The 26,412-nt window shown below is 45.5% G+C and overlaps 1 protein-coding gene across 7 annotated transcripts in view; it reads left to right on the plus strand.

Moving 5' to 3' along the window:
• DDC (dopa decarboxylase) overlaps nt 1-25,908 on the plus strand; it is a 107,498-nt gene extending 81,590 nt beyond the window's left edge. For 6 of the 7 annotated variants that reach the window (XM_025379197.1, XM_025379196.1, XM_025379201.1 and 3 more), the window contains 6 exons: nt 6,405-6,481; nt 9,537-9,556; nt 16,012-16,110; nt 18,855-18,956; nt 23,104-23,322; nt 25,504-25,908. In XM_025379197.1, the coding sequence (XP_025234982.1) occupies nt 6,405-6,481; nt 9,537-9,556; nt 16,012-16,110; nt 18,855-18,956; nt 23,104-23,304 (499 nt within the window). In that variant the 3' untranslated portion in view covers nt 23,305-23,322; nt 25,504-25,908. Of the gene's footprint in view, nt 1-6,404; nt 6,482-9,536; nt 9,557-16,011; nt 16,111-18,854; nt 18,957-23,103; nt 23,323-24,438; nt 24,448-25,503 lie in introns of all 7 variants that reach the window. The other variant, XM_025379198.1, reaches the window with a different exon arrangement.
• The last annotated feature ends 504 nt before the right edge of the window (nt 25,909-26,412 follow it).

Raw genomic sequence — 26,412 nt, forward strand, 5'->3', positions numbered from 1 at the left:
CAACCTACGTTTTACAAACACACATACAAGCAAAAGGATGCACATACAACACACTGGGATCATTTCTTATGGATGTAGAAGCTGAAGAATGAGAGCTGTTTTTTGGTGTAAATGAGCCAAAATCAGGGTCACTTTTGTTCAAGCTGTCACTGACTTGGTTTTCACTGTAAACACTGGAAGTAGTCCTGAATTTTAGCCCAGGATATACAGCCTCAGAGCAAAAGACAAGTAGGTGGACCACAACATCCCTTCCTCTAGACACCGTTACATTAAACTGGCAACCATTGCAAGCGCAGCAAGTACAATTCATAATGAATTCATTATTCTGTTCATAAGCTTTTTTGGGGACAATATTATTATCCACTGATCATGCTTGGTCGAGGTTGGCTTCCCCTGCCTGTTTGTGAATGGTGCCTTGTAACGTGGAGATGGGGAGTGGGGAGAGTGAGGGCTGAGAATCTCTACTCAGAGGCTTTTTTGCACTGTCCAGATATCATGAAATAAAAATAAATATTTTGACAGTCTAAGATAACAGTCATGTGATCTACCTTAACACAATAGAATACAGATAATAAGGACACTTGTAAGAACCAGAATTCACAAAAGGATAAATATTCCTTTAGATTCCTAAGAATTTAAGCAAAAAAATCCTAAGTGGTGAATTTTTTTTTTTTTTTTTTTTTTTTTTTTGAGACGGAGTCTCGCTCTGCCGCCCAGGCTGGAGTGCAGTGGCCGGATCTCAGCTCACTGCAAGCTCCGCCTCCCGGGTTCACGCCATTCTCCTGCCTCAGCCTCCCGAGTAGCTGGGACTACAGGCGCCCGCCACTGCGCCCGGCTAGTTTTTTGTATTTTTTTAGTAGAGACGGGGTTTCACCGTGTTAGCCAGGATGGTCTCGATCTCCTGACCTCGTGATCCGCCCGTCTCGGCCTCCCAAAGTGCTGGGATTACAGGCTTGAGCCACCGCGCCCGGCCCTAAGTGGTGAATTTTTAAAGTGTCTTTTAAAATTTCACTAATTCAGTAAACAACACATAAATGGATTTTTTAAATTGCTTTCACTAGTTTCTTTGTATTCTTTAAAATTAGAAGTGTTTCTCTTTTGTTTAATTAAATTGTACCAAAGGTTAGTCCATAATTTAACATAAACACTTTGGTTGTACTCTTTCAATACTGAAATAGACAAAATAATTGAAGTTTCTGAAACTGACAATCATTATAAGCATAGTAAATATGTTTTATAATGAATTCATTATTCTATTCATAAGCCTTTATTCTCCATTTGGTATTTTGAATCTTTTATCTGTAAGTGTGAACCATTCTGTCCAGAGCTTATTGCCTGTTTAATGTCAGATCTCCAAAGAAAGACTCAAATTCCATACACACGAAAGGCATATATTATACACATTTGAAAGATGGCCTGTTTTTTTTCCAAAATGTTAAATTTTGCCTTAAATTATTTTATAGTGTTTGTATACTTCTGTTACATTGGGAGATTTTTAAAAATTCTATTTCTTTGAAACAATTTTAATCATTCTAGTAATTGTTAAGACTTGATTCTAGAACTTGTTTTAAAAGGCTTAGTGGATAGTTTTCTACTTATCTGTTTGGATTCTTTGCACTTAGGTCTGGGAACCCTTTAGTATCTTGAATTTTTTATAGATGTTATTGGGACCAGGAAGTCACGTGAATGCTCATTCAGTGAGCACTATGTAGTGTTGTAGATTATTTTTAAAAGAAAATTTAAGAAGCCAGGCTTTCAACCCAACACAGGGGTCCTTTTCCTGATCTCTTAGGACTGTGTCTGGTTTGAGAGAGAGACTTTCCTCACAGAGAGGCTCATGCAAGTGAGGTCACCATGTGAGGTGACTTTGGTACCACAAAAGCATGTTTCTCTGTGTGTGTGTGTGTGTGTGTGCACGCGCCCATGTATGTCCTCAAGTACACATACACATCTGTTTCCATAAAATTCTTTCTCTTTATAATATCCATTAACTCTTACCAATAAATGCAAATTTAGTACCTAAATGTGGAAGAGGCGACTACCACAGGCTCATTAGAAACATGGGCCAATGAATAAAGTATAATGGGAAACTGCAAATACTGAGAACTGAATGAAAAGAAAGATGCAACAAAACTTGCCACACACAGCTAAAGCAGCACCTACAAAACAGACGTCAATTGAAAAAAGGAAAGCCAGAAAATCGTAAGCTAAGTATCAAAATTGAGCTAGAAAGCAGCAACAAAATAAACCTCCAAAAAGTAAAAGGAAAAAGAAATGTAACAAAATACACAAAAAAGACCCAGCAGAAAGGATCGGCAAAGCCAGATATTGGTAGTTGGCCTGCCTAATTACATAAACAATCTCTGGAAAGATAGGTCAAAAATAAAGAGAAGACACAGATAACCTGTAGTAGAAAATACAATGGCACAATTATAGATACTTCAGAGATTTCCAAAAATAGTAAGGGAGCATTATAAGTAACATCAAGCCAAGAATTGCCCATAAACACATATATACAATAACTGCAACAAAACATGATACCAAAACTGACTCAAGAGTAAATAGAAAACCTGAAAAATCTTATTGCTAATACAACATATAAATAAATTTTCTTACAACAGAAATACCCAAATTCTTAAACAGTGAGTATCCTAAACTGCAGGGAACTTACAGTCCAATCATAAGTATAATTCGCAGAGAACAGCAAAGAGGCCACAGTGCCTCTTATATCATGAAGCCAGTCTAAATTTGATTCTAAAACCAGATGAGAAGCTGAGACAGAAAAACTATAAAACAATCTCACAAACTTAAATGTAAAAATTCTAAGTTAAACATTAGCAAATAAAAAATCTAGTGAGATTTTTAAAAATATAGTATACCATGACCAAACTGTGTGTAATCTGGATATGCCAGGATGCTTTAATAGCAGAAGATTTTTAAAGTGCCAGTCACCATGTTAACAGTGAAGGAGAAAAGAATTTATCACATTGGATGCAGAAAAAGCATTAGATAAAAGTCAATAACATTTCCGGACAAAATGTCTTAGTAAAATTGGAACAGCAGAGAACTTTCTTAATCTGATAAAAGGTAACTACCAAAAAACATAGTGAACCTATACTTAACGGTGAAATATTAGAAGCACTCCCTTTAAAATCAGAAAAATATGAAGATTCCCATAATCTCCACTTCTATCCAGCATTGGACTTTCCTAACCTCCATAGTGAAAAAAAAACACCAAAAACAAAAAAGATAAAGAAGTAAACATGTAAGGATCAGAATGGAAGACATAAAACTCTCATTGTCAGATGATGTAACCTCAATAAAAAGAGAATCCTCAAAGTATTATTAATAAAAGAACCCAGCAAGATGTCTAGACACACTAATATTTTTAAGGTTGCATTTTTTTTACATCTACATTAAACAGTATGTGTAATTTTTACAAAAGGAATACTCTTTATAATAGCAAGAAAAGATATAAGTTTACTATGAACAAACATATCAAAACCTGCTCAGATTTATATGGAGAAAATTCTACAATTTTTTGAAAGTCATTAAAGAAGTCCTAACTAAGTAGAATGATATGTTCATGAAGAGGAAGACTCGATATTAGATCTCAGCACAGTTCTAATAAATATCCTGGCATAATATTTATATAGGCCAAGAATGGCCAAGAGAATTGTGAAAAAAAAATATAGTGAGGAAGTTGCCTCCTTAAATATCAATGTGTGTGTGTAAAGCAACCATGACTGAACTCATGTAGCACCAGCATGGGCACAGATGGGTAGAGCAGATTAGAAGAGAGAGCCAGAAACAGACCCCATGTATTCCAATTAGGGCTTCTAATATTTACAGAATTGTTGCAATCCAATATGACAAAATAAGCAATCTAACAGAAAAATGAATAAAAAATTCTTTATGAAGGAGGAAACAGATATGTTTAATAAATGTGAAGTTACTCACCCTCCTTAGTAATCAGAAATGTAAATTGAAATCCCAGTGAAACACTATAGGTTGTTTACAATAGTCTCTTTATACTAAACGTTGACCAGGATGTGGAAGAGGAGCTCACAGATGGCACAACTGTTGTGGAGACTGATTTGGAGCTATTGAGTAGGGCCATAGATAGATGCTTTCTTCCAGCCTTAACATAGCTCACCTTGTGTTAGTCCATTGGCAAATGCATGGCCGACGGGCGCTGCCACTAGGGGCTCCGGGAGCATGCGCAGGGATGGTCCCATGTCCACAGCAGTGTAGTTTGTCTATCAATAAATGGGAAATGATAGAATGAATGGATTGGGATATGTGCCTGCACTAAAATCCCATGAGGTCATACAAATGAATGAGCAAGAGCTCTGTGCATGAATGAATGTGAAACTCATAGGTCTATTTTTGGGTAAGAAAGCAAATTATAGAAACATACACGGAATTATAACATTTATGATAATACATCTTAAGTTTATGTTACAGTATGTTTGGCAGTGTGCAAAATAATATAGATTGCTTAGGGATTTGGAGAGAAAATTTTGTAGAACTACGTAAGAGTAGGAACCCAAATTCAGCCTTGAGGTCTCTTGTGTGGGACAGGGAGAGGAAGCAGGTGAGGGACAGGGATATTTAACTTTTATTAACACTTATCATTTAAGTTTTGCTTCATAAGCAAGGGGTGGTGATTTATTCTTTACATCTTTTGTATGGCTTTAATAAGTGCAACATTTTTTAAATTAAAAAAACATCAGAAAGGTCCCTGCTGAGAATGAGAAGGGGAAGAATGGTCTTTGTGGACAAAGGGCAGAGTTCTACTGATAACCATAGATATTCACATCCTTCTTGGTCCTCTTTGTTTAAGGCTAGGCACAGAGCTTTCTCTAATGCAGACAGACCCAAAGGGCCTCCCCTCCCCAAACCAGTGACTCCCCATAAAATGCCTATGATGCAAGAAAATTCCCATACACACCCAAAATTAGGTGCAATCAATTTTCTTCCACAAGTCAAAGAAAGAATATACACTAGACAGCTTATTATTCCTACTGACTTTGTCTGTCTTTAACCTTAAAAAAAAACAAACAAAAAAAGGCTCAATGATCTTTTACAGATAAATCCAGCCTCTCTCTCACTTCCTTGGTAAGCCACATCCCAGCATCCTATTTCATGCTCACTGGGTTCTCTTTCAGAGACTCTCACGTTTTATTTGTTTTCAAGCCCAAGCTACTGTCAGATTAACATTTCTTCTCTAGTTTGCCCTTAGGATACTTTATTTGCCACAAAATTGCTTTGTGATGGTGTCACCACACTGCCAATGAAGCAGAGCAATGGCAATTTCCATAAAGCACAGGCCCTTCAAAGGCCTGTCCAGTGAGAGTTTGGGTCTGAGTTCTGCAGAATGACTACCAGTGGGAGTGCTCTGTGTGCAGACAGGTGAAAGAGGACCCCTGTCTGTAGCCCAGGGCATGCTGGCCTTCTCGCTCATTAGCCCTCGGGATTTTCACCCCACACACACTTACTGATGCCAGCAGGGCCAGGCACTGTACTGTCCCTGGAAAGAGAGAAGAGCAAATGCTAACCTCTGTGGTTTTCCCTCTTGACACTAATTCTCCAACTCTGCAGACACCAGCTGGGTGTCCTAAACTCACTCCTATTCTGACTGTAACTACCTAGAGGTGGTGTCAGACTCCACAGGATTAAGAGCTCAGTCCCATCAGCCTGCCCCCACTTCAGATGCCAGGCACAGTGTTGGGTCTCCAGGTTACCCATAGTTCTGTCCACCATGGCTACAAAGTCAGGGGGGTTCCCATAACCCCTGCCACAGGTTCAGGAACTTACTAGAACAACTCACAGAATTCAAAAAAGCATTTTACTTAGGTTTACAGGTTATGAAGAGTACAAACGAAGAAATGCACGGACAAAGTACAAGTGGGGTGGTAGGTCACACGGCTTCCGTGCCCTCTCTGTGTATGACACCATCCCGGCATTGGGAAGCATTTACCAACCCAGAGCTCTCCAACCCTGCCACTTAGGAGTTTTTAATGGAGTTTCATTCAGTAGGGATGATTGCTTAAATCACTGGCCAACTCATCACCAGCCCCCTACCCTCCCTGGAGATTGGAAGCCATGGAAGAGAGCCCAGCTCCCGGCTATCTTATTAACATGCAAAACACACTCTTATCACTGGGAGATCTCAAGGGTTTTAGGAGCTGTGTGCCAGGAACCGGCAACAAAGACCAAATATTTGTTTTTTATTCTAAGACTCCCAGGTACTCGGAGCAGAGACAGAGCCATGAAGGCAGAGTGGTGTTTAGGGCAGGGCCGGAAGCAGATGCCTGAGCTGAGGCAGGTGGGGAGAGGGGAGAGGTGGTCCAGTCTAGGGTGCTTGGTTATCAGCCCTATCATTTGTTCTCTAAAACCAGGGTGAAAAAGAGATCAGACTTAACGGGAGCCTTTAGACTGGACCCCACTTACCTGAAGCACAGCCATCAGGATTCAGGTAAGCTGTGAGCTTGCTTTCTGTGGACTGTTTCTGGTCTTGTTCCCCTCAGAGTTGCCCTGGAGGTCCCTGGGAGTTAGGGGAAGACCATCCATATCCAAGGAGGCTCCCACAGAGGAGCTGGGGTGCTGTGCATTCCTGGATTTGCCCTCGCAGCCCATTCCCTGTGGGTGGGTTAAGAGGCCTGGGGAGGCTCCCTGGGGGAGGCTCCTGCTCTAGAAGCACTGAGAACCTGCTAGGCTCATTGCAGGAGCAGGGGCAGGTGGGCACAGCCATGGGATTTTAATATGGGCATCCATACCTCCTGCAGACAAGGAAACATCTTTAACATAATGACGGCCATAATGTCTTTACAAAAAGGCTTTGAATCACCTTCCACCAGTACCATGAGGAGGCAAAGTAAACGAAGGAGGTTGAGTAGGGTTGGTGAGTGAAGAGAAAATAAGATGAAGCCAAGGCTCAGATCAGCACACCAAGGTGCACCTAAGTCATTTGGTCAGTGGGCCTGCTCTCTGTGCCTGGCGCTGGTGACAGTCAAGAAGGCTCAGCACTCACCTGCAACATCTAGCAGGGAGGGGATGAGCGGGCAGTTATCAAGTGGCATCAGGGGACACAGGCTGCTCCGGGGGCCACAGCAGGGAATGCACAATTCTTGGCTTTTGCACTTCACCTATGTCATCCTCATTTGACCTGAGCCAGTGTATCTGCCGATTAATGGTAGGCACTGAACTAGAACCAAAATAAGTAGAATTTTTTTGATAACTGAAAATTCTGTCACAATGCTGGTGAGGGGGTAAAGTGGTTACACCAGTCATGTAGGCTTTGAAGATATATTCCTTATTAAAGATATACATTTGGAAAATAGAGTCAATGCTGGGCCAGAAAATTCCTGTAATCCCACCACTCAAATGCAAACATTGCTAATATATTGCTGTATTTCTTACTAGTCTTGTTCAATGCATTGTTTGCTTTGTTTTAACTCTGCACCACTTACCAATCACCAATATACAAGCTGCCCTTCCCACAGGTATCTCATGAAGTTTTACGTCTTATGAGGCACCTAAGACCTATTAAGTAGTCCACAGTTCAGGTAAAACCATTGTTAGAGGAAATTGCTGGCTAAGAGGTTTGTCATTTCTTTATGTTAACAATAAAGAATTGTGCAAGGAAGCTTCTAAATTGGGCCAGTTCTTCACTCGTCCATAAGGAAGTAGATTCACGGAGAAGCAGATAGGAACTTGCACTAATTAGACACCGTATCTGAATTCTTCTACTGAAAGCCTCCAGTGTTTCCATCCTGTAGAAGCTTCTGCAATGACAGAAATCTTCTATAATTCTGCATCACCCAATATGGCAGCCACCAGTCCGCATGTGGCTAATGAGTGCTTGAAATGTGACTCGTCTGTTGAAGAACTAAAGTTTAATTTCCTTTAGTTTTAATTAACTTAAATTTAAATGTCAACAGCCACATGTGGCTAGTAGCTACCGTATCAGATGGTGCAGTAATAGAAACTAAAAAGGTGGGGCATTCCCTCATTTTCATTCATGACAATCATCTGGTTCTTTGACAATTTTTTTTTTTTTATTTGAGACAGGGTTTGGCTCTGTCACCCAAGCTGGAGTGCAGTGGTGCAACCTTGGCTCACTGTAGCCTCCACCTCCCAGGCTCAAGTGACCCTCCCACCTCAGCCTCCTGAGCAGCTGGGACCACAGACATACACCACAAGTCCCAGATAATTTTTTGTATTTTTTTTTTTTTGGTAGAGATGGGGTTTCACCATGTTGCCAAGGCTAGTCTTGAACACCTGAGCTCAAGCGATTTGCCTGCCTTGGCCTCCCAAAGAGTTGGGATTACAGGTGTGAGCCACTGTGTCAGCCTCAACAATTTCTTGCTGAGTGCTTCCTGCATGCAGTCTGTTGGGTGCTTTGTTTCATTTGCAGTGGTCTCTGTGAGTCATTGTCAGATGCTGCTACTAATGTTATGTTTGTTTAACAAGCTCCCTTACTAATGAGAGGCCGTGTGGCATAAAGGAGAGTACTGGTTATGGGTTGAGATAGGCTGTGTGACTTTGGGCTTCCATCTCAGGGTCACTCATGAAACATGGGGTGGAGGTCCTGCATCTCCTCCCAGCACTGCCATTTTTTATGCTAATGGAGAATGTAACTATTTTCTCCTGGCAGCCAGGTGGCAGTCAGGGAATGACATCAAGTGGTGACTTCAGATGTTCTTGTAAATACAATGTAGACTGCTATATCGTCCTGCCACAGCCCCTGTTGCCTGGGAAAGTAGGGGACACTGATGTGCCTGGTCCAGCCCACATTCGTGGATGTACTCCCAGAGCACGAGACTCCCTTCTCCACCGATCTGTGCAGCAGGACCTCAGCATGTTGTCATAATCCTCACCTGATGCCTTGCGCAGGATCACTTGTATTAATAGAAACTCCTGTCTATGAGCCTGCATCCAGGGTTCTTTCTCCTGGGATTTGCTGCTTCAGGCATGAGAGGAGGCTTAAAAGCAAATCAGCCATTCAGGATAGTAACACTGACTCAACAGATATTCACTGAGTATCTGCTCTGTCCCAGATACTGAACTAAGATCTGCTAAGATCCGTGGATGCAGAGATGAATAAGCCCACCAAGAGTTTCATTCTCTTCTTTTAAAAATATTCTAATCACTCCGTATAACACAAATTCACCTTCTCATGCATCAGTGAATGATGAACGATTTACGTGATCTGAACGCTAACTCTCTACTGGGAACTAGATGAAACCTCAGATGTTCATGCTATGTAACTGCAGAAAGCAAAACTAATGCGGGTCTATTGAGAGTGTAACATTTCCAATTTGTGTTTTGGGCACCCTGTTCTCGGGAGACTCCCCTTGAATATGTTACCCTGGGAAGTGCCACAAAGAACACCCAGACCCAGCCTTTGGGTAGTTTTATTTCTGACTTAGAAGACACAAGAAATTTACCTGGAGGATGAAAAGGATTAGCGTGTGATCAACAAACCTGTCTAATGGTTTCTTTTTTCTTTTTCTTTCTTTTTTCTCCAGGGCTTATCACTGACTACCGGGTAAGTGGGAGATTCCACTGTAATCTTAAAAGCCAGTGGAGTGCAGGGGAGCTCCTCCGGAGCTGTCACGGGTCTCCTCCCCACTCTCATGACCAGCACGCACTGATGGGCACCTTCCAACGGGGTCCTAACTGACATATTAGGGGTGTCCTGTCAGGCGGCGGGCAGCTCTGCTGAGCCCCCCAGTCAGAGGTCTCAGGTTAAGAGGGGGAAACTTGGACCCTGGACTTTCCTCCTGGGGAGGGGGAAGGAGCCTCTGCCCCCCCATTCCTCTGGAAGGAAAAGGCCCCTCTGCCCTGGGCTGCTGTGTGCCTGGGGCTGCACTGGTGGCGGCAATGGGAGAGTGAGGAGTCAGGGAACATAAAAAGCTCCCAGGTGGGGCCAGTCATCTCAGCAGCCTAGTCTCAAATGCATTGGTCCTCTCTCATTTTTATTTGCCAAAGTGTTGAATGAGGCATACTTTGAAAATGCCAGGTTGTTCTAGTGTTAGTCTGAAAAGGAATTTGGAACCAAAGGCAGTGGCTGCGAGGCTTATTGAAAGAATAGAACCCAAGGGGGAGGGTGAAACTCAGGGGAGGCAGAGGTGTGGCCACTGAGCTGGCTGTCTTCTGCTATCAAAAGATGACCTGTGGCTGGATGTGGTGGCTCGCGCCTGTAATCCCGCACTTTGGGAGGCCGAAGTGGGCGGATCATCTGAGGTCAGGAGTTCGAGACCAGCGTGGCCAACATAGTGAAACCCCATCTGTGCTAAAAATACAAAAATTAGCCTGGTCTGGTGGCGGGCATCTGTAATCCCAGCTACCCCGGAGGCTGAGGCAGGAGAATCGTTGGAACCTGGGAGGCAGAGGTTGCAGTGAGCCGAGATCGCGCCTCTGCACTCCAGCCTGGGTGACAGAGTGAAACTCTGTCTCGAAAAAAAAAAAAAGATGATGACCCATGTCCACTTCTTTCTGGTCAGGCGTGGTGGGCACCATCAAAGCAGAGGCTGCCATTTCCCAACAGAGGTGTGTGTCTAAGTGCTATTGGAGCAAACATTGTCAGTAGCCGGTGTGATAATGACCCAGCAGGGGCTGCCCCTCAAAGGCATGTGTAGCTTGCCTTCTTCCTGTGACAGCTGTGAGCCAGGAGGGAGGGGGCAGCAGTAAACCTTCCCAAGCCATCAAGGCTGGTCCCAGGACAGTTTTGGCAAAGTTTGCCTGGGACCACCCAGTTCCACACCCAGGGAGAAAGGCCAGGGTGTGTGCACATAAGGGCACAGTGGGAAGATCCATGGATGACGCCATTTAAAACTTTCATATAAATCCCCATTAACAATCTGACTTATCCTTTAGAAAGTTATTATTGAAGGGAAAATATGACAATAATATTAAAAATAACTTGAGGACCTGCTCACCCTGCCCTTGTATCCTCACATCACCGTGGCCTGTGTTTCTGTCTCCTCCTATGGTTCATGGCCTTTCTCAGACTTCATGTGGCGGGAGGGCCATGTGCTGCAAGACCACACTGCAGCTGGTTCTCATGTCACCGAAACTAAAATCACAATACCGTCTCGACTTCTCCACAGTACAGAAAGTCTACACAGAATCCCATGTTATGTGGTATAATTATTTCCCTGTTATTTAACTACTTCCCTGGGAAAGTCCCTTGCTTTCCTAAATGACTGTGCAGTGAGCATCTGGCACATCCAGCTTTCTGCTGAGGATGAGCTGCTTCCTGCAGCATGAGACTGAAAATGGGGTAACAGGCACGAATATTTCATGCCTTTTATTTTATTATTTTTTAATGTTGCTCCTTCTCAGCTTAGATATCATTAGGAAAAAAAAAGGCACGACACCATCTCTGGTTCACATAAAATAACATAAGCTTTGCTAAAAACTCTGTATTGACTAACAAGTCCTCTAGGAACCAAAGTCTTTTAAAATAAAGTTGGCACTGTCTTTCAAAGGCCTGGGGCACCATCCCCAGCAATGCTGGCTTATGTTACGTTGCCCAAGACAAGAACCCGCCCAGCTGTGCCCGCATCTAGCAGCTCAGGGAACATGATCTCCTCAGACAGTTTCTACTGTTCACCAAGAATCACAGATCTGTACTGGCACCCGCCTGCAGGACCACGAAGATGGCAGGGCTTGCCTGAGGCTTCCCCAGCCTGTTCTTCTGCTCCAGCCAGGGCCCTTCTGGTCCTCAGGGCTCACTCCTTCTCCCCAACCCTAGGCTCTTCATCCTATTCCCTCCACCACCAGTCCCTGACCCTCATGGGGTGAGGAAAGAATCTGATCCCTGTCTTTCTGTCCCCTTCTGTCTTTAGTGCTGAGCCTCACTCTCCTCAGCGCCTCAAGCCACAGCCCCTTTCCCCACTGCTAATCCAGAAGACTTGAGCCCACCATTCACCTCGCCTTGATGGGCCATATATTCTTTGGGAAGCGTTTGTCCTTCTGTTACTTCAACTAGTTATCTCTACTAATTCTCTCTACCAGCTTAATGAAAGCCATTGGCCTCAGTTAAGGAAAGGTCAAGCATCAGCAAGCTGTGCTCCAGCCTTACTTTCAAAGCATCCTTTGGGCAGCCCCTGTACTCCCCACCCTATTTGTCCTGCTATGAAACCTGGATCCTTTTCACCCCATCTCAAGGCAGCCCCTTGACTGGCACTCCCTTTCCAACCAGGAGCTATGAGCTACTCTTGCAGCTACTCAGAGGTGAGTGAGGCCCAAAACCGCCTCCAGGACTCCCAGGCCACTGAGGGAGACAGAGGTGCAGACCACGCAGGCCCTGATGCATGTTCTGAAATACACCTGAGATCCTCCAGGCTGCCCATTTGTGGCCCAAGAGGACATCCCCAAGTCCTTAGCTAGTCCTCTGCCTGACAGCTCTCTTCTTGCCGCTTGTGGCAGGCAATGATGCTGAGTTGTCTGGCACTATAGCTGGCAGCGCATGAGTCAGGAGCCATGTGGGGACGGCTCTTGTTTGGCTGCCTGTTGCTTCTAAAGGAACCCAGGCAGGTGGGAAGCACCACAGCAGCCCAGCCCCACTGGCATCCACCAGGCTTGGGAGGCCCTCTGAGGTAACTGGCTTCTGTGCTGCTGCGTCCCTAGAGAGGGCCGGAGATGGCACATCATGTGTTCACAGCCGATATTTCATGGCTGATGAGGGGACAAATGCACGAACCTTATGAAAGATGGAATGCAGAAGGTGGAAGCTGTTCTGGAGCAGAAGGGCTTCTAAATGTGAAGCACAGGCGTTAGGCCTCAGCAGATCAGCCCCAGGAAGCAGGAGTGGCCATGTGGGGACAGCCCCGGGCAGCCACTGGGAAAACACAAGTTGGCCGAGTGTGAGTGTGGGAGCAGCCTCAGGGCCCCTGGTGTGCAGAGCCCCCAGGGCACCTCTCAGCCCAGCTTTGCTCTTTCTATCCCTTGGGTGCAGGCACAAGTGTCACTGCCTCTCACTAAACCCTCTCCGTCTGCCACAACCCAGGGATGTCCCTAGCCATATTTCCTGGCATCTTCTCTTTGCCGCTATTTTAGCTACAGTGCAGTGACCTCTTTCCCTCTCTGTGCTCACATGCACCTCTCAGGCTCCTCTATGATTCCCAACTTGAATGTGAATTCCAGGCAAATGTCCCCAGAGCATTTGCTTTGCTGGGCTCAGCAGGGAATGGGAAGGAATATCATAGACATTCTCATTTTGTTCAAAGAGGCTGGAAACCCAAACCTAAGGCTGTCACAGCCATCAGGCTGGGGAGAAGACCCCTGGACAGTGGGCTGCCTGCCAGGCCAGTGAGGAAGTGTGGGGTTAAAAGAATGAGCAGGCCCTGGTAGTTCTGCCCCTTGTCAGTGATGAGGGCACGAGGACGGAGTGTTAGTCCCAGGAGGAGGCTGTTCAGGACGCGAGGTATGGCAAGAGAGCTCTGTGTTCTTTCTGATGGTGAACAGCACACTGAAGATGTAAGACAGCACTATTTGCCTCCAGTTTGCGAGGTCCTGGGCAAAGTGGGCATCATTGTGCCTATTTCATAGGGGAGGAGACAGAGGTTCAGAAAAGTTAAAAAGTTTGCTGAACCTATTGAAAGACAGGACCGTGGACCCAGGTCACAAGCCACAGAGCCACGCAGCCCTGCAGGCTGTTTGAATGAGGAAACTGCATCTTCTGGAAGATGTTGATGGCTTGTCAAAAGTGGGACAAAATATGGGTTTAAAAATGATCAACTGTGGAGGAAAAAGTACCAGGAAATAGCTCATTTAATGTTTGGGAAGCATCAAATATGAATTGGTTTCTACATGCAGAATCCTTTTAGATGACCCGTGAATGAGGGAAAAATGGGTTTTATTCCTGATTTATTTAAGTATGTCCGTCAACAATATTCCACAAAATGTGGGCTGGCCGCGCCGAGCCAGGCCGGGTGCTGGGCTTGGGGCTGGAACTAAAATGGCAAATGAGACACAGTCCCTTTCCTCTGGGAACTTAGTCTGGTAGGAGGTGAGGCTGGGTACACAGGAGTCACAGCCGTCTGCTGCAGGCACCCAAGAGCATATTGGGGGAGGGGCCAGTGCATTGAACTCAGTCTCTGGAGAGAACATGACAACATTTGGAGCCACATTTGAGTGAGCATTCAATTAGATGGTGTGCATTTTCACTCTGGGACCACAGAAATTAAGTTTACCTTGGTATTCTTCCAAATGTTAGACTGAAATCGCATTCTAATTTGTAGGAGGATGACTGGTCCAGGAATGATTTTGGAACGCAGCGCCCGTGCTGAACCGTGGCAGGGAAGCGTCGCTTTACTGACTGTTAGTTAGTCGGTCAGTCAGCTAGTGGTGGGATAAGGGATTATTCTTTTAGATTTCCAAAAGACAAGTTAGCTTAGTTCTTGAGCAGCCCAGCAGCTTGCAAACGCAGTGCTTACTAGCAGACAACTGTGTGTACAGGTTCAGCTCAAGCTCTGCCGCATGCTGGCTTGGTGACATTGAACAAATCACTGTCCACACCTGCTTTCGCTCCAAGAAAGTAGGGATCTGAACCCTCGTTTACAGTGCTGCTAGGAAGCTCAAAGGAGATAATGTGCCAACACACCGGGCAGGGCTTGGCATACAACTGGGGGGAACCATGCTGAATGCCTGAGTCAGAGGTTGGGTCCCTGTTTCCCTTTTGACCTGAGAAGCTCCTGCAGAACTCTGGCTCTGGGCCCTTGAGCTGCTTCTCTTGTGTTTAGAAGCAGCTGCCATTCATTCATTCCACCCACACTTTATTTTATTTATTTATTTATTTATTTTGAGATGGAGTCTCACTCTATTGCCCAGGCTGGTGTGCAATGGCGCCATCTTGGCTCACTGCAACCTCCGCCTCCCGGGTTCTGCCTCAGCTTCCCAAGTAGATGGGATTACAGTCATGTGCCACCACACCAGGCTAATTTTTATATTTTCAGCAGAGAGGGGGTTTCACCATGTTGGTCAGGCTGGTCTCAATCTCCTGACCTCAGGTGATCCACCCACCTCGGCCTCCCAAAGTGCTGGGGTTACAGGTATGAGCCACCGCATCCGGCCTTCACCCACACTTTAAGAACCACCTGTGAGCCCTCCTTCCGGGGAGCAGTGTGGGACTCAGGACTCCGGCTAAGCAGTTCCACCCGGCAGGTGGTCCAGCTGAGCTCGAGTGTTGCACCTGGCTGCACTGTGTCACCCAGGCCCAGCAGGGAGCTGGCTCAGCTCTCCTCAGCATCTCCTTTATAGCTGAAATAGAATGTGACTGTTAAGATGACCATGCAGGGCTGCTATGGTCACTTCCCAGCAGCCTCCTCATCCCAGTCCTTCCCTGCTCACTTCACCACATCTCCATCCCTCAGAGAGTGTGGGGGTCAGTCAGCTGACTGGGTCTGGGAAAACCAGAGGAAGGACAGGGAAAGCTTCTGGAGCCCAGCATGGGGACACACATTGTGTCTTCTGGTGAGGGAACTTGGGGTCACTCCATGATGATCAGTGGGACCAAAAGGGAACCAATATTGCTCTAGAAAACAGTGCCAGAACATCCAGGGCAGAAGTGGCAGACAAGAGCGGGTTCTGGCTCCCTCCTTCCTAGGCAAGGACATCAATGAAAATCACCCCCTTATCCTCACTGGATGGTGAGCTCGCTGGGGGCAGGGCCATGTTTTCCCTGTTTGCTCACCACAGAACCCCAGGGCCCAGCCCAGGGTCTAGCCCTACTGTGCACACCCCAAAGATCTGTTGAATGAAAACAATGACCATTGCTGGCTCCCAGGTCAACGGTCCCTGTCTGTGTTCCTCTCTCTTGGAGATTTCCAAAGAAAGCCTCTGCCCACATCACCGAGGGCCCTGTTATCCAAGACGGGCCATGGCAGTGGGAGCAGGGTGGCCGCCTCCAAGAGAAACAGGTGAGCCAGTGAGCCAAAAAGGAAGCCTGCTTTTAATATCTTCCTCACTGATGGTCCGTTTCATGTTTCATTTCAGCACTGGCAGATACCACTGGGCCGAAGATTTCGCTCTTTGAAAATGTGGTTTGTATTTAGGATGTATGGAGTCAAAGGACTGCAGGCTTATATCCGCAAGGTGACCTTGTTTTTATTATTTATCTGGGTAAAATTGCAGAGGTCTTTCGGGACTTTAGAAATAAATTCATTTTTTTTTTTTTTTGAGACAGAGTTTCACTCTTGTTCCCCAAGCTGGAGTGCAATGGTGAGATCTCAGCTCACTGCAACCTCTGCCTCCTGGGTTCAAGCGAATCTCCTGCCTCAGCCTCCTGAGTAGCTAGGATTACAGGCATGCGCCATCATGTCCAGCTAATTTTTGTATTTTAAGTAGAGATTGAGTTTTACCATGTTGGTCAGGCTGATCTCGAACTCCTGACTTCTGGTGATCCACCCGCCTCGGCCTCTCAAAGTGCCGGGATTGACAGATGTGAGCCACTGCGCCCGGCCTTCAAATGTCATAATAAGCAAATACACGGCAAAAGAATCAGACTGTAGTTTGGGTTGTTGAGATGAGGGTATTTATAAGATCTGTTAAGTCACTTTCATACAGATTGCTGGTTATCAGGTCCAGGAAGGTGGTCATGGTAGAAACACCACATAGGTTGTGCTTTAGCCACATCTAGCCAAGAATGAAGTTCATTGAGCAATGGCAATCATGACAACATAATGAATGTGTTTTTCTCCCCTAGATTGCCAGAATAAGATAGATATTCCCTAGACCAGTGGTTCTCAGACATGCTTCCAGACCAGCAGTGCCGGCCTGCGGTGGGGCCCAGCAACCTCTGTTTTAACAAGCAAACCAGACACCATCTCTATGCACTAAAATTTGAGAACCACTCATCAGCTACAAGCCCCACTCCCCTGCTTTAAAAAAACAAAACAAACAACACCCAAAAAACAATTGGCTGGGTGTGGTGGCTCACGCGTGTAATCTCAGCACTTTGGGAGCTAAGGCGGGGGGATCATGAAGTCAGGAGTTCAAGACAAGCCTGATCAACATAGTGAAACCCTGTCTCTACTAAAAAAAAAAAAAATACAAAAAATTAGCTGGGCATGGTGGCAGGCATGTAATCTCAGCTATTTGGGAGGCTGAAGCAGGAGAATCGCTTGAACCCGGGAGGCAGAGGTTGCAGTGAGCAGAGATCGTGCCACTGCACTAAAGCCTGGACAACAGAGCAAGACTCTGTCTCAAAAAAAAAAAAAAAAAAATGAGGAAACTGAGTCTTGAATATGAGCCCGGACCTGCCTAGAGCCACCCATTTAGCCAGCTGCAGAAGGCCTGCTGCTGTTCTGCTGGCTCCCTCTGATCCCGGTGTCCTTCCTAAGCTGTGGCCTCATCTTGATGGACAGAGGTCCCAAGGCTTCATGGGAACAAGCACACCTGTGATATTCAGCCTTAGTGATGGTGATAGTCCTCCATTTTAAGTCCTGTTGCCACTTCACAACCAGCTGTGCAGGGGCAGGTGTCCCCAGCCGCATCCTCTGTGGCACAGCGTATAAAAACACATCCATTTGCAAGCTTTGTAGAATACCTAGGATGTGCCATGAACTGTCTACTCCCAAAGCTTCCCTGAGGACAGTTCCAGGGGCTGCCGAGTGCTGTGAGGACCTGTTTGGGGGCGAGAGCTGGGAAAGGAGTATGTATATGAATTCATGGGTAGGAAATGCCCCTCTCCCCATTTGAGACGAATTCAGTTTTTGGGGGGACAGAAAGCCAAAAAATCAGGGATTTATCTCTCCACAATAATGACATGTTTAAGCTCAAGGACAACTAGTTATGATCATGCTGGCTCCTGTTTAAAACACACCCCACTTCTTTCTGAAAGGGGACCCAAGCCTGCCTTAGGAGCGGAGTCCAGCGATGCTCAAAGCCTGTCTCCCTGGGCGGGAACCGGGTTTCGGGATCGCCCATGAGGCCGAGGTCTTTGGCGCCCTCTGGTGGCTTGACGAGAAACCACTCGTATGACAGGTGTTTTGGTCCCAGCCACCCACGGCCCGCAATGGCGTGGCGTTTCCGTAGGTCCTTCCCATCACTTGCAACGTGGGGGCCCTGCTGTATGCGCGGGCTTAGAATGAGCAAGGCACGGGCCTACGCCACGGAAGGCTCCTTCTCCTAGGATCACATACTATCTGAATAGCTTCTGAGTTCTATACCTATCTGGAAGTGAAATAAGGTCAGTGTATTCAATGAAAGGAAGGCCGATTTTGAATGTGACAGAGCGGACAGGATGCCCAGCTCTAGGTAGCAAACGCTGAGGAGGAGCAACAGCTGTGGCAGCCACAGAGCTGCAGCTCCATCAGGCTGCCGTAGAACACCAGCTCAGCCAAGGCCTCCGGGTGCACCTTGGGCATGTCGCTCGCTCACTCCCAGCCTGTTTTCTTATCTGCAAAATGGGGATAATCACGATATCCTCTGTGTTGTGGGTTGTCCTGAAGATGCCGCAGTGGTGAGCGCTGGCACCGGAAGCACAGAGGAGCAACTCGATGGGCGTTAGCCATTGTCTCTTCCAGAATGCTCAAATACCTCCTCACGGTGTTTATTCTAACATTATAAAAGACAGTTTGGGTGGGATAAAAATAGTCTCATGAACAGAAGAAAATGACAGTTGGTGTTCTGAAGACACTAGACCTCTGCTAATGCAGGCAATGAGTTTCTTAGCCTGCCTGGGAACAGCTGGTCAGTGAACGGTACAAGCACTTGAGGAAAATTGCCAAGAGCAACTAAATGAATTATACATGTGCAGTCTAATAAGGTTTTCTAGGTAGTTAAGTTCTGAATTAAGTGGCCGTGAGAGAAACAGATTTTCCCTTTCCTCTTTCAAGCACGTCCAGCTGTCCCATGAGTTTGAGTCACTGGTGCTCCAGGATCCCCGCTTTGAAATCTGTGCGGAAGTCACTCTGGGGCTTGTCTGCTTTCGGCTGAAGGTTTGTCTACATCTATTCCATTCTTCATTTTCTGTGAATGTGACAGAGGGGAAAGTGTCGTCCATTACCTCCATGCTCAAAAACTGGCCCTGGCTCTCCAGAGATGGGAGAGCAAAGCCTGCGTTCTTCAGTCCACCAGCCTGCCCTGCCCGACGCTGCACAGCCTTGCTTCCACGCACTGGGGCTGTTCCCGCTTCCTCAAGCCTGCCCTGAGACTTCTCACTTACACAGCTCATTGGTCCCAGAATCCTTACCATTTTTCCATCCCCAAGGCTCCATCCCACACCTCTGCCACTGGCCCTCCCTGGAGGACAGTGGCCTGTCCATAGCTTCACTAATCTGAGCATCTTCTGTGGATCAACAGCATCAGCATCATCAGCGTTGCCTGGGAGCTCCTTAGAAAAGTCAGTCTTGGGCCCCATCCCAGAGCTGCTGGCTGCGTACCTTTACAAGATGCCCACACAGGAGTCTGTTTGACACTGTGCTGTGGTGTGCTGTTATTTTGCTCACCCGATGTTCACCAGGTGAGGGCAGGCTGGCCCACACAGGTTAGGGCATAAGCCATCTCTGCTGAGAATCATGATACAGTTCTCAAAAAGGCTCTAAGATGCACTGCACACATGCCCCTTGGTAATCTCCCTTGTGTGCACAGAGCCAGGTGAGACCTAATGCTCTGTCTGTTTTATGAGGTTTTTTTTCTTTTTTTTTTTTTTTGAGTCAGAGTCTCATACTCTGTTGCCCAGGCTGGAGTGCAGTGGCACAATCTTGGCTCACTGCAACCTCCGCCTCCCAGGTTCAAGTGATTCTCCTGCCTCAGCCTCTTGAGTAGCTGGGATTACAAGTGTGCACCACCACACCCAGCTAAGTTTTGTATTTTTGGTAGAGATGGGGTTTCACCATGTTGGTCAGGCTGGTCTCAAACTCTGACCTCGTGATCCGTCCATCTCGGCCTCTCAAAGTGCTGGGATTACAGGCGTGAGCCACTGTGCCCGACCGAGGTAGCTTTAAATTCACAATCATTTCAAGCCTTTCCAGAAGGCTTCTTTTTTCAAATTAAAGACACTCAGGAGAAGGAGCAGGCTGGGGTAGTGTCATTGTCAAGGGGCTGCCAGTCAGAGTGTAGCACTGCACTCCACCTACCACGTCCTTTTGCCTCACCTGACTTAGAGCTCTGAGGCAAGGAGGAGCTGTAGCCGTGGGAAAGCCTGCAGGTAGCAGAGCAGGAGAGGAGACTTGAGCTCTTGGAAGAGCACAAGCGATGAGACCTGGGAGGTGCACAGAGGACCAAGAGGGCAAGACATGCTCTGGGTGTTTGTGGGAGAAGCCTCAGTCCATCCATGTCCAGGATGTGTCCAGTCAACCAACCTTGGTGTTGGCATCGTACTTATTCGACTCATCTGCTGTCAAGCAGTTGTTTTCATTCTTATTTTTGCTGACAGTTTTCTTCTAGGACATTTATTTATTTATTTATTTATTTATTTATTTATTTATTATACTTTAAGTTCTAGGGTACATGTGCATAACATGCAGGTTTGTTACATATGTATACTTGTGCCATGTTGGTGTGCTGCACCCATCAACTCGTCAGCACCCATCAAATCGTCATTTACATTAGGTGTAACTCCCAATGCAATCCCTCCCTCCTCCCCCCTCCCCATGATAGGCCCCGGTGTGTGATGTTCCCCTTCCTGAGCCCAAGTGATCTCATTGTTCAGTTCCCACCTATGAGTGAGAACATGCGGTGTTTGATTTTCTGTTCTTGTGATAGTTTGCTGAGGATGATGGTTTCCAGCTGCATCCATGTCCCTACAAAGGACACAAAGTCATCCTTTTTTATGGCTGCACAGGACTTTTATATTCTATTTTTTTAAACAGTTCTGTTGAGATATAATTCACTTTGTTCATTTAAAGTTTACATTTGGGCCGGGCGTGGTGGCTCACCTCTATAATCCCAGCACTTTGGGAGACCAAGGAGGCCAGATCACTTGAGGTCAGGAGTTCGAGAACAGCCTGACCAACATGGTGAAACCTCGTCTCTACCACAAATATGAAAATTAGTCAGGAGTGATGGCACACACCTGTAATCCCAGCTACTTGGGAGGCTGAGGCAGGAGAATCACTTGAACCTGGGAGGCAGAGGTTACAGTGAGCCAAGATTGTGCTACTGTGCTCCAGCCTGGGCAACAGAGCAAGACTCCATCTCAAAAAAAAAAAAGGCTACATTTGAATATTTTTAGTATATCTACAGAATTGTGCAGCCATTACCACAATCTAATTCTAGAACATTTTCATCCTCTGAAAAGAAACCCCACACCCAGTCATGCCATATTCCCCATCCTTAGGACTACTAATCTGTTTTCTGTCTCTGTAGGTTTGTCTATTCTGGACATTTGTATAAATGAAATCATACAACATATTGCCTTTTATGACTGTCTTCTTTCACTTAGCATAATGTTGCTAAGGTTATGGCTTTTATTTTATTTGCATAATTTATAGAGGCCACCAAACCCATCTGTATACTGGTTTCTGTCCATTCTTCTCTCATGCCATATAGTGAGGCCTCTCATGCAGGAAGCCCAGGGCATTTTTCAGCTGACAAATGTTTCCTTTTGTAAAACTTTGCTTGTGCCTCCAGTCTGCAAATTCAGTTTCTGGAGGAAGCACATGAGTCAAACACTGTGGCTCACTTTTCTGCCTCCACGTCTGCCATCTTGGCCTCACTCTCTCCTGGTCTAATCCTCTTCAATCTGAATTTCAGGCTCCTCATGCTGAATGCTTCAGTGCGTCATGTGGCTCTTTACTAAAGCAGATGTGATGTTGCTATGGCATCATGGTCCCTCTCCCTCCATCCTCATCGCGGCTAGTACTTGCTTGGTCTTCATCTGTGTGCGCTCAGCCTACTTTGTTCATTGTCATTGTCCCACCTCTGCTAGGCTTCTTGTCTCTACTTCATGGAAGTACTGCCCTATCCAGTCTGTTTGAAAATGGCAAGCACGTTTTTCCTAAATAATTTGTTTCCTATTTTCTGTGCTCTATACTTTGCAGATGTTTGCTCTCCTACTGAGTCTTTTTGGTAACATTCCATTCCCTTGGTACCATCATTTCTTTTTTTCTCTGTCTTCATCCTTGAATCCTCATCCAGATTCACGCAGACCTGGTGTTCACCCACGGTTTCCAAATTTCCTCTGACCCATCACTGTCTACCTGGGCACAACAGGAGCAGGGCGCTCAGGCCCATAGCTAGAGGCCAGGGGATTTGCGCAGCTCTGTGCCAGGTGCCAGCATCCAGCACGTGCTCATCTGAGGTGGTTCCATGTGGTAGATAGAACTCTCCCTTTCCTACTCGTCCTCCCTGCTTCTCCACTCTGAAGACAGGGCCATGAACTGCAGTCCTGCGGGGTTCGGGTGACTAGGATGCAGTGTCCCACATTCAGTTCTATTTAAGACTCCATGGCTTAGAAGACACGGAGTCACTGCCTGCAATCAGAAGAAGGCCAGAGGAGCAAAGGGAGGTGGAGGTGAAGTGTCAGGAGACTGGCTGCTGTGGAAGCAGGGCCCAGGCGGGACAGCAAGGGCTTCCCATTGGCTGATTGATACCAGGCTTCCATCTCTAGTATAGTGGGAGGGGTGGGGCCTCTGCCCCACCCCAGGCTGGTGGGCTGTGCTCATCTGGAGAGGCACCAATGGTTGCTCGGTCCTGTGGTTCATGGACATTCTTCCCAGATTCTGGCACTAGCTTGACCATTATGCTTCCTTTTCTAGGTTGCTGAGACTCTTCTATGTTTCCGTGGGAATTTAGAGACTCCTCCCCTGGTGCCATCAGAAACCCCATTTCTGCTGTTTAAGCTCATACATTTGTAGATGACATATCTAGGGATCTTTATTTTCCTTAAAAAAACTTAGACCATGGAAGGGTCATCTTTTGATGACACATTAGAATATGGAGAAATTGTCTGTGGGGAGAAGATGCATGCAGTCTTTTAGGGTGCGTTACTATTATTTTGTTGAATTTTGTAACAAGGGGGATAGTTAGTTGGCTTCTTCCTGATGTATGGCAAGGTTGCCAAGCACTGGCCTTCCTACATGACCAGTTGATTTTTGAGTCCTCAGAGACCTGAGCACAGTTCCTCTCTTTCAATCCCTCCAGGGTTCCAACAAAGTGAATGAAGCTCTTCTGCAAAGAATAAACAGTGCCAAAAAAATCCACTTGGTTCCATGTCACCTCAGGGACAAGTTTGTCCTGCGTTTTGCCATCTGCTCTCGCACTGTGGAATCTGCCCATGTGCAGCGGGCCTGGGAGCACATCAAAGAGCTGGCGGCCGACGTGCTGCGAGCAGAGAGGGAGTAGGAGTGAAGCCAGCTGCAGGTAGGCTGCCCTGGGCTCATTTTCTGCCTGTCTCCTTGTCCCGCTGCCCTGGGCTCACTTTCTGCCTGTCTCCTTGTCCCGCAGCAAGAGTGTCCTCCTGGAGTCCAGACCCAGCTACAGGCCCAACCTGGCCACTCAGTGCTGCCAGAGTGCATTTGTCTAACCTGAAAATAAGGAAGAGAAGGCCAGGTGCACTGGCTCATGCCTGTAATTGCAGCACTTTGGGAGGCCAGGGCAGGCAGATTACAAGGTCAAGGGATTGAGACCATCCTGGCCAACATGGTGAAACCCCATCTCTACTAAAAATTAGCTGGGCGTGGCGGCGCGCATCTGTAATCCCAGCTATTCCAGAGGCTGAGGCAGGAGAATCGCATGAACCTGGGAGGCGGAGGTTACAGTGAGCTGAGATCGCGCCACTGCACTCCCGCCTGGCCACAGTGTGAGACTCTGTCTCAAAAAAAAAAAAAAAAAAGGGAAGAGAAAATCATGTTAATTCTGGAGAAGTAGAAGGAATCATACATTTTAATAATTCTTTTAAAACTTAGATTTTTACTATTTATTCTCTTACATCAATCTCTATAATACTTTAGGTTTCTTCAAACAGCATTTGTTGAGATAACTTACTGTCATAACAAGCTCATATAAGAAACTGGTGACCTTTAGAGAACTAATGAAAACAATAAAAAGGGAATTTATTGTGACTCACGACTTGCCGTCCAAATTCTTGATGGTTTAAAGAAAGGATGTGTTTCAATTACCAGACTTCTTTCAGTTGTGAGGGGTAAACCCCTCACAGCTAAACCCTGTAGACAGCATGCAGTTAATCTGTAAAAACAAAGCACACATTTTAAATAAATGCAGTGTTGGCAACATGAAGGGTATTTAAAATTATGTTGGTGGGAACCCAGACAACCTTAGAAAGTCTCTTCATTAGGTTATCTTAAGAATGTCATCCTGTTGGGATATGTCTACCTTTCTCTGTTTCTGTCTTTTTTGTTTGTTTGTTTGTCCCATTTGGTAGAAGACATCTGTGATCCCTCCTTAGGGTCTGCTTCTCTTTCTCTCTCCCTCTTCCTTTCGCAATGGCTCGTTCATTACAACCTGTGGGGGATTTAGAATCTATAAGTCATGTAATGCATTTCCTGATTGCCTACAACTTTATCTTCTTTGCTATTGATTTTAATTGTGAATATCTGAAAAAGTATAGTGCTCAACAAGTCAGAAGTTGAAAATCATATTTCATATATGTGATAGACCTGTCCATGGCTCCTGAAAGTTGAGGCCAAAGAACTACCTTCTCAGTCAAAATGTACCCTGAGAACCAGGCCCTTTCCCTGGTGCAACCAGGGCCTTTCCCCACTCAAACTGAGAGAGACCTGGGGTCTGAGGAAGACCTCCTGACCCAGAGCAACTCCAAAGTGGTATCTCAAGCATCTCTGGCAGGTAGTGGGGACAGGCTTATATGTTGAAGTTATTCCATTGCTCTCAGCATAAGACTGTGTGAGGGGAGGGAAAGTACCACCGTAAGCTCCATACGAAACAGATCCCTATCAGGCAAGAGCTCCCGACTCGCATTTCTGCAATCCCATGTTTGCATCTATCTCATAAGCCTGTATCATATCAGCATCTTGTTGACACATGCCTAGAAGAACATATGTGGAGAGTGTAGCTCTGAAAATTTATCAGAAACAAAGGTGTATTTCTCATCAGAGTCTCAGTTCCTCTGGGGTCATTATATTTGCTGTAGATTCAAAAGGTAAAAATGAAATTCAATTTTTAAAAAGATATGTGATACAATAGTAAGTCCTAATGCATGTATGTTGTTTTGGACAGATTAGAACAATAAAAATCTTAATACTTTGATTTTACTTGTACTTATTTGAGTTTATTACATCATATTCATGTGGTTATAGTTCTGAGAGAAAGTAGGAACTATTCATATTTTACAGAGGGTAGAAAATTAGGCAGACATTCTAGTTGACACTAATACAATTTTCATCAGAGAAGCCAGATTGGCAATAAAAATTCCTTTATTAAGTTCAAACTCTTTGACATTGCACAATTGTCTCTGTTTTTTGGGGAAATTATATATTCGTTCTTTGTATTCGAATAAGAAGCACATGCAATTCTTCTTTATTTTTTTAATAGAGCCATATGCTCATGCTATTTTTTTCCCTGTAGGAATCAAAAGTTGAAGCGAAATCTATCTGAAAACTGGAATAAGAAGCAAATAAATATCATCCTGGCTTCGTGGAACCGAGTCTGTCTGTGGCTTCCCATGTCTTTCTCCAAAGTTATCCAGAGGGCTGTGATTTTGTCTGCTTAGTGTCTCATCAACAAAGAAATATTATTTGCTATATAAAAAGTTAATCTTCGTGGCCATAGCTTTTATTCATCAGCTGTGATTTTTGTTGATTAAAACATCATAGATTTTCATGTTCTTGCAGCCATCAGAAGTGGCAGGAAAGCCTCACTGACATATTTTCCAGGGCAGTCTATGTTCATGCAACTTGAAATTATATCTGTGGTCTTTAAATTGTCCTTTGTCATGTGGCTAAATGCCTAATAAACAATTCAAGTGAAATAGTAATTGTGTCAGATGATCATCTTGTTCTATGTTGTATCAAATTTATTCTTGTGATACAGACATTCCCTCCAAAGTAGGAAAAGATACAGCATCCTTGGGATGTTTTTAAACGGCATTCATTTATTCAGCAAATGTTCATTGAGTGCCTAGTGTATGTCAGGCACTGTTCTGGATACATTAACAATACAGAAGTTTTACTTGGAGATGACTTCAACTTCTGTGGAAATAAAGTTAGAATCAAGAGACAACGTGGAGCAATGAGATTGAAGTCTCTGCTGTGATGGGAAGGATTCTCTGGCTTTCTGGGTCTTGATTTTCTGGTCTGACACGTCTATCTGTCCTATAGTATCATGATTGATAAGCAACTGAAGAGTGCTTCTGTAAACATAAATTCCGACAAGGGTGTGGTATTTACTCAATCTCACTTTAAGTTTACTATCTGTATTGGGAACCATTTTGCTTTTAGAAACATGTGTTTTAATCCCAAGATGAGTTCTTGTCCT

Source organism: Theropithecus gelada, chromosome 3, assembly GCF_003255815.1.
Source record: "Theropithecus gelada isolate Dixy chromosome 3, Tgel_1.0, whole genome shotgun sequence".
NCBI lineage: Eukaryota > Metazoa > Chordata > Mammalia > Primates > Cercopithecidae > Theropithecus > Theropithecus gelada.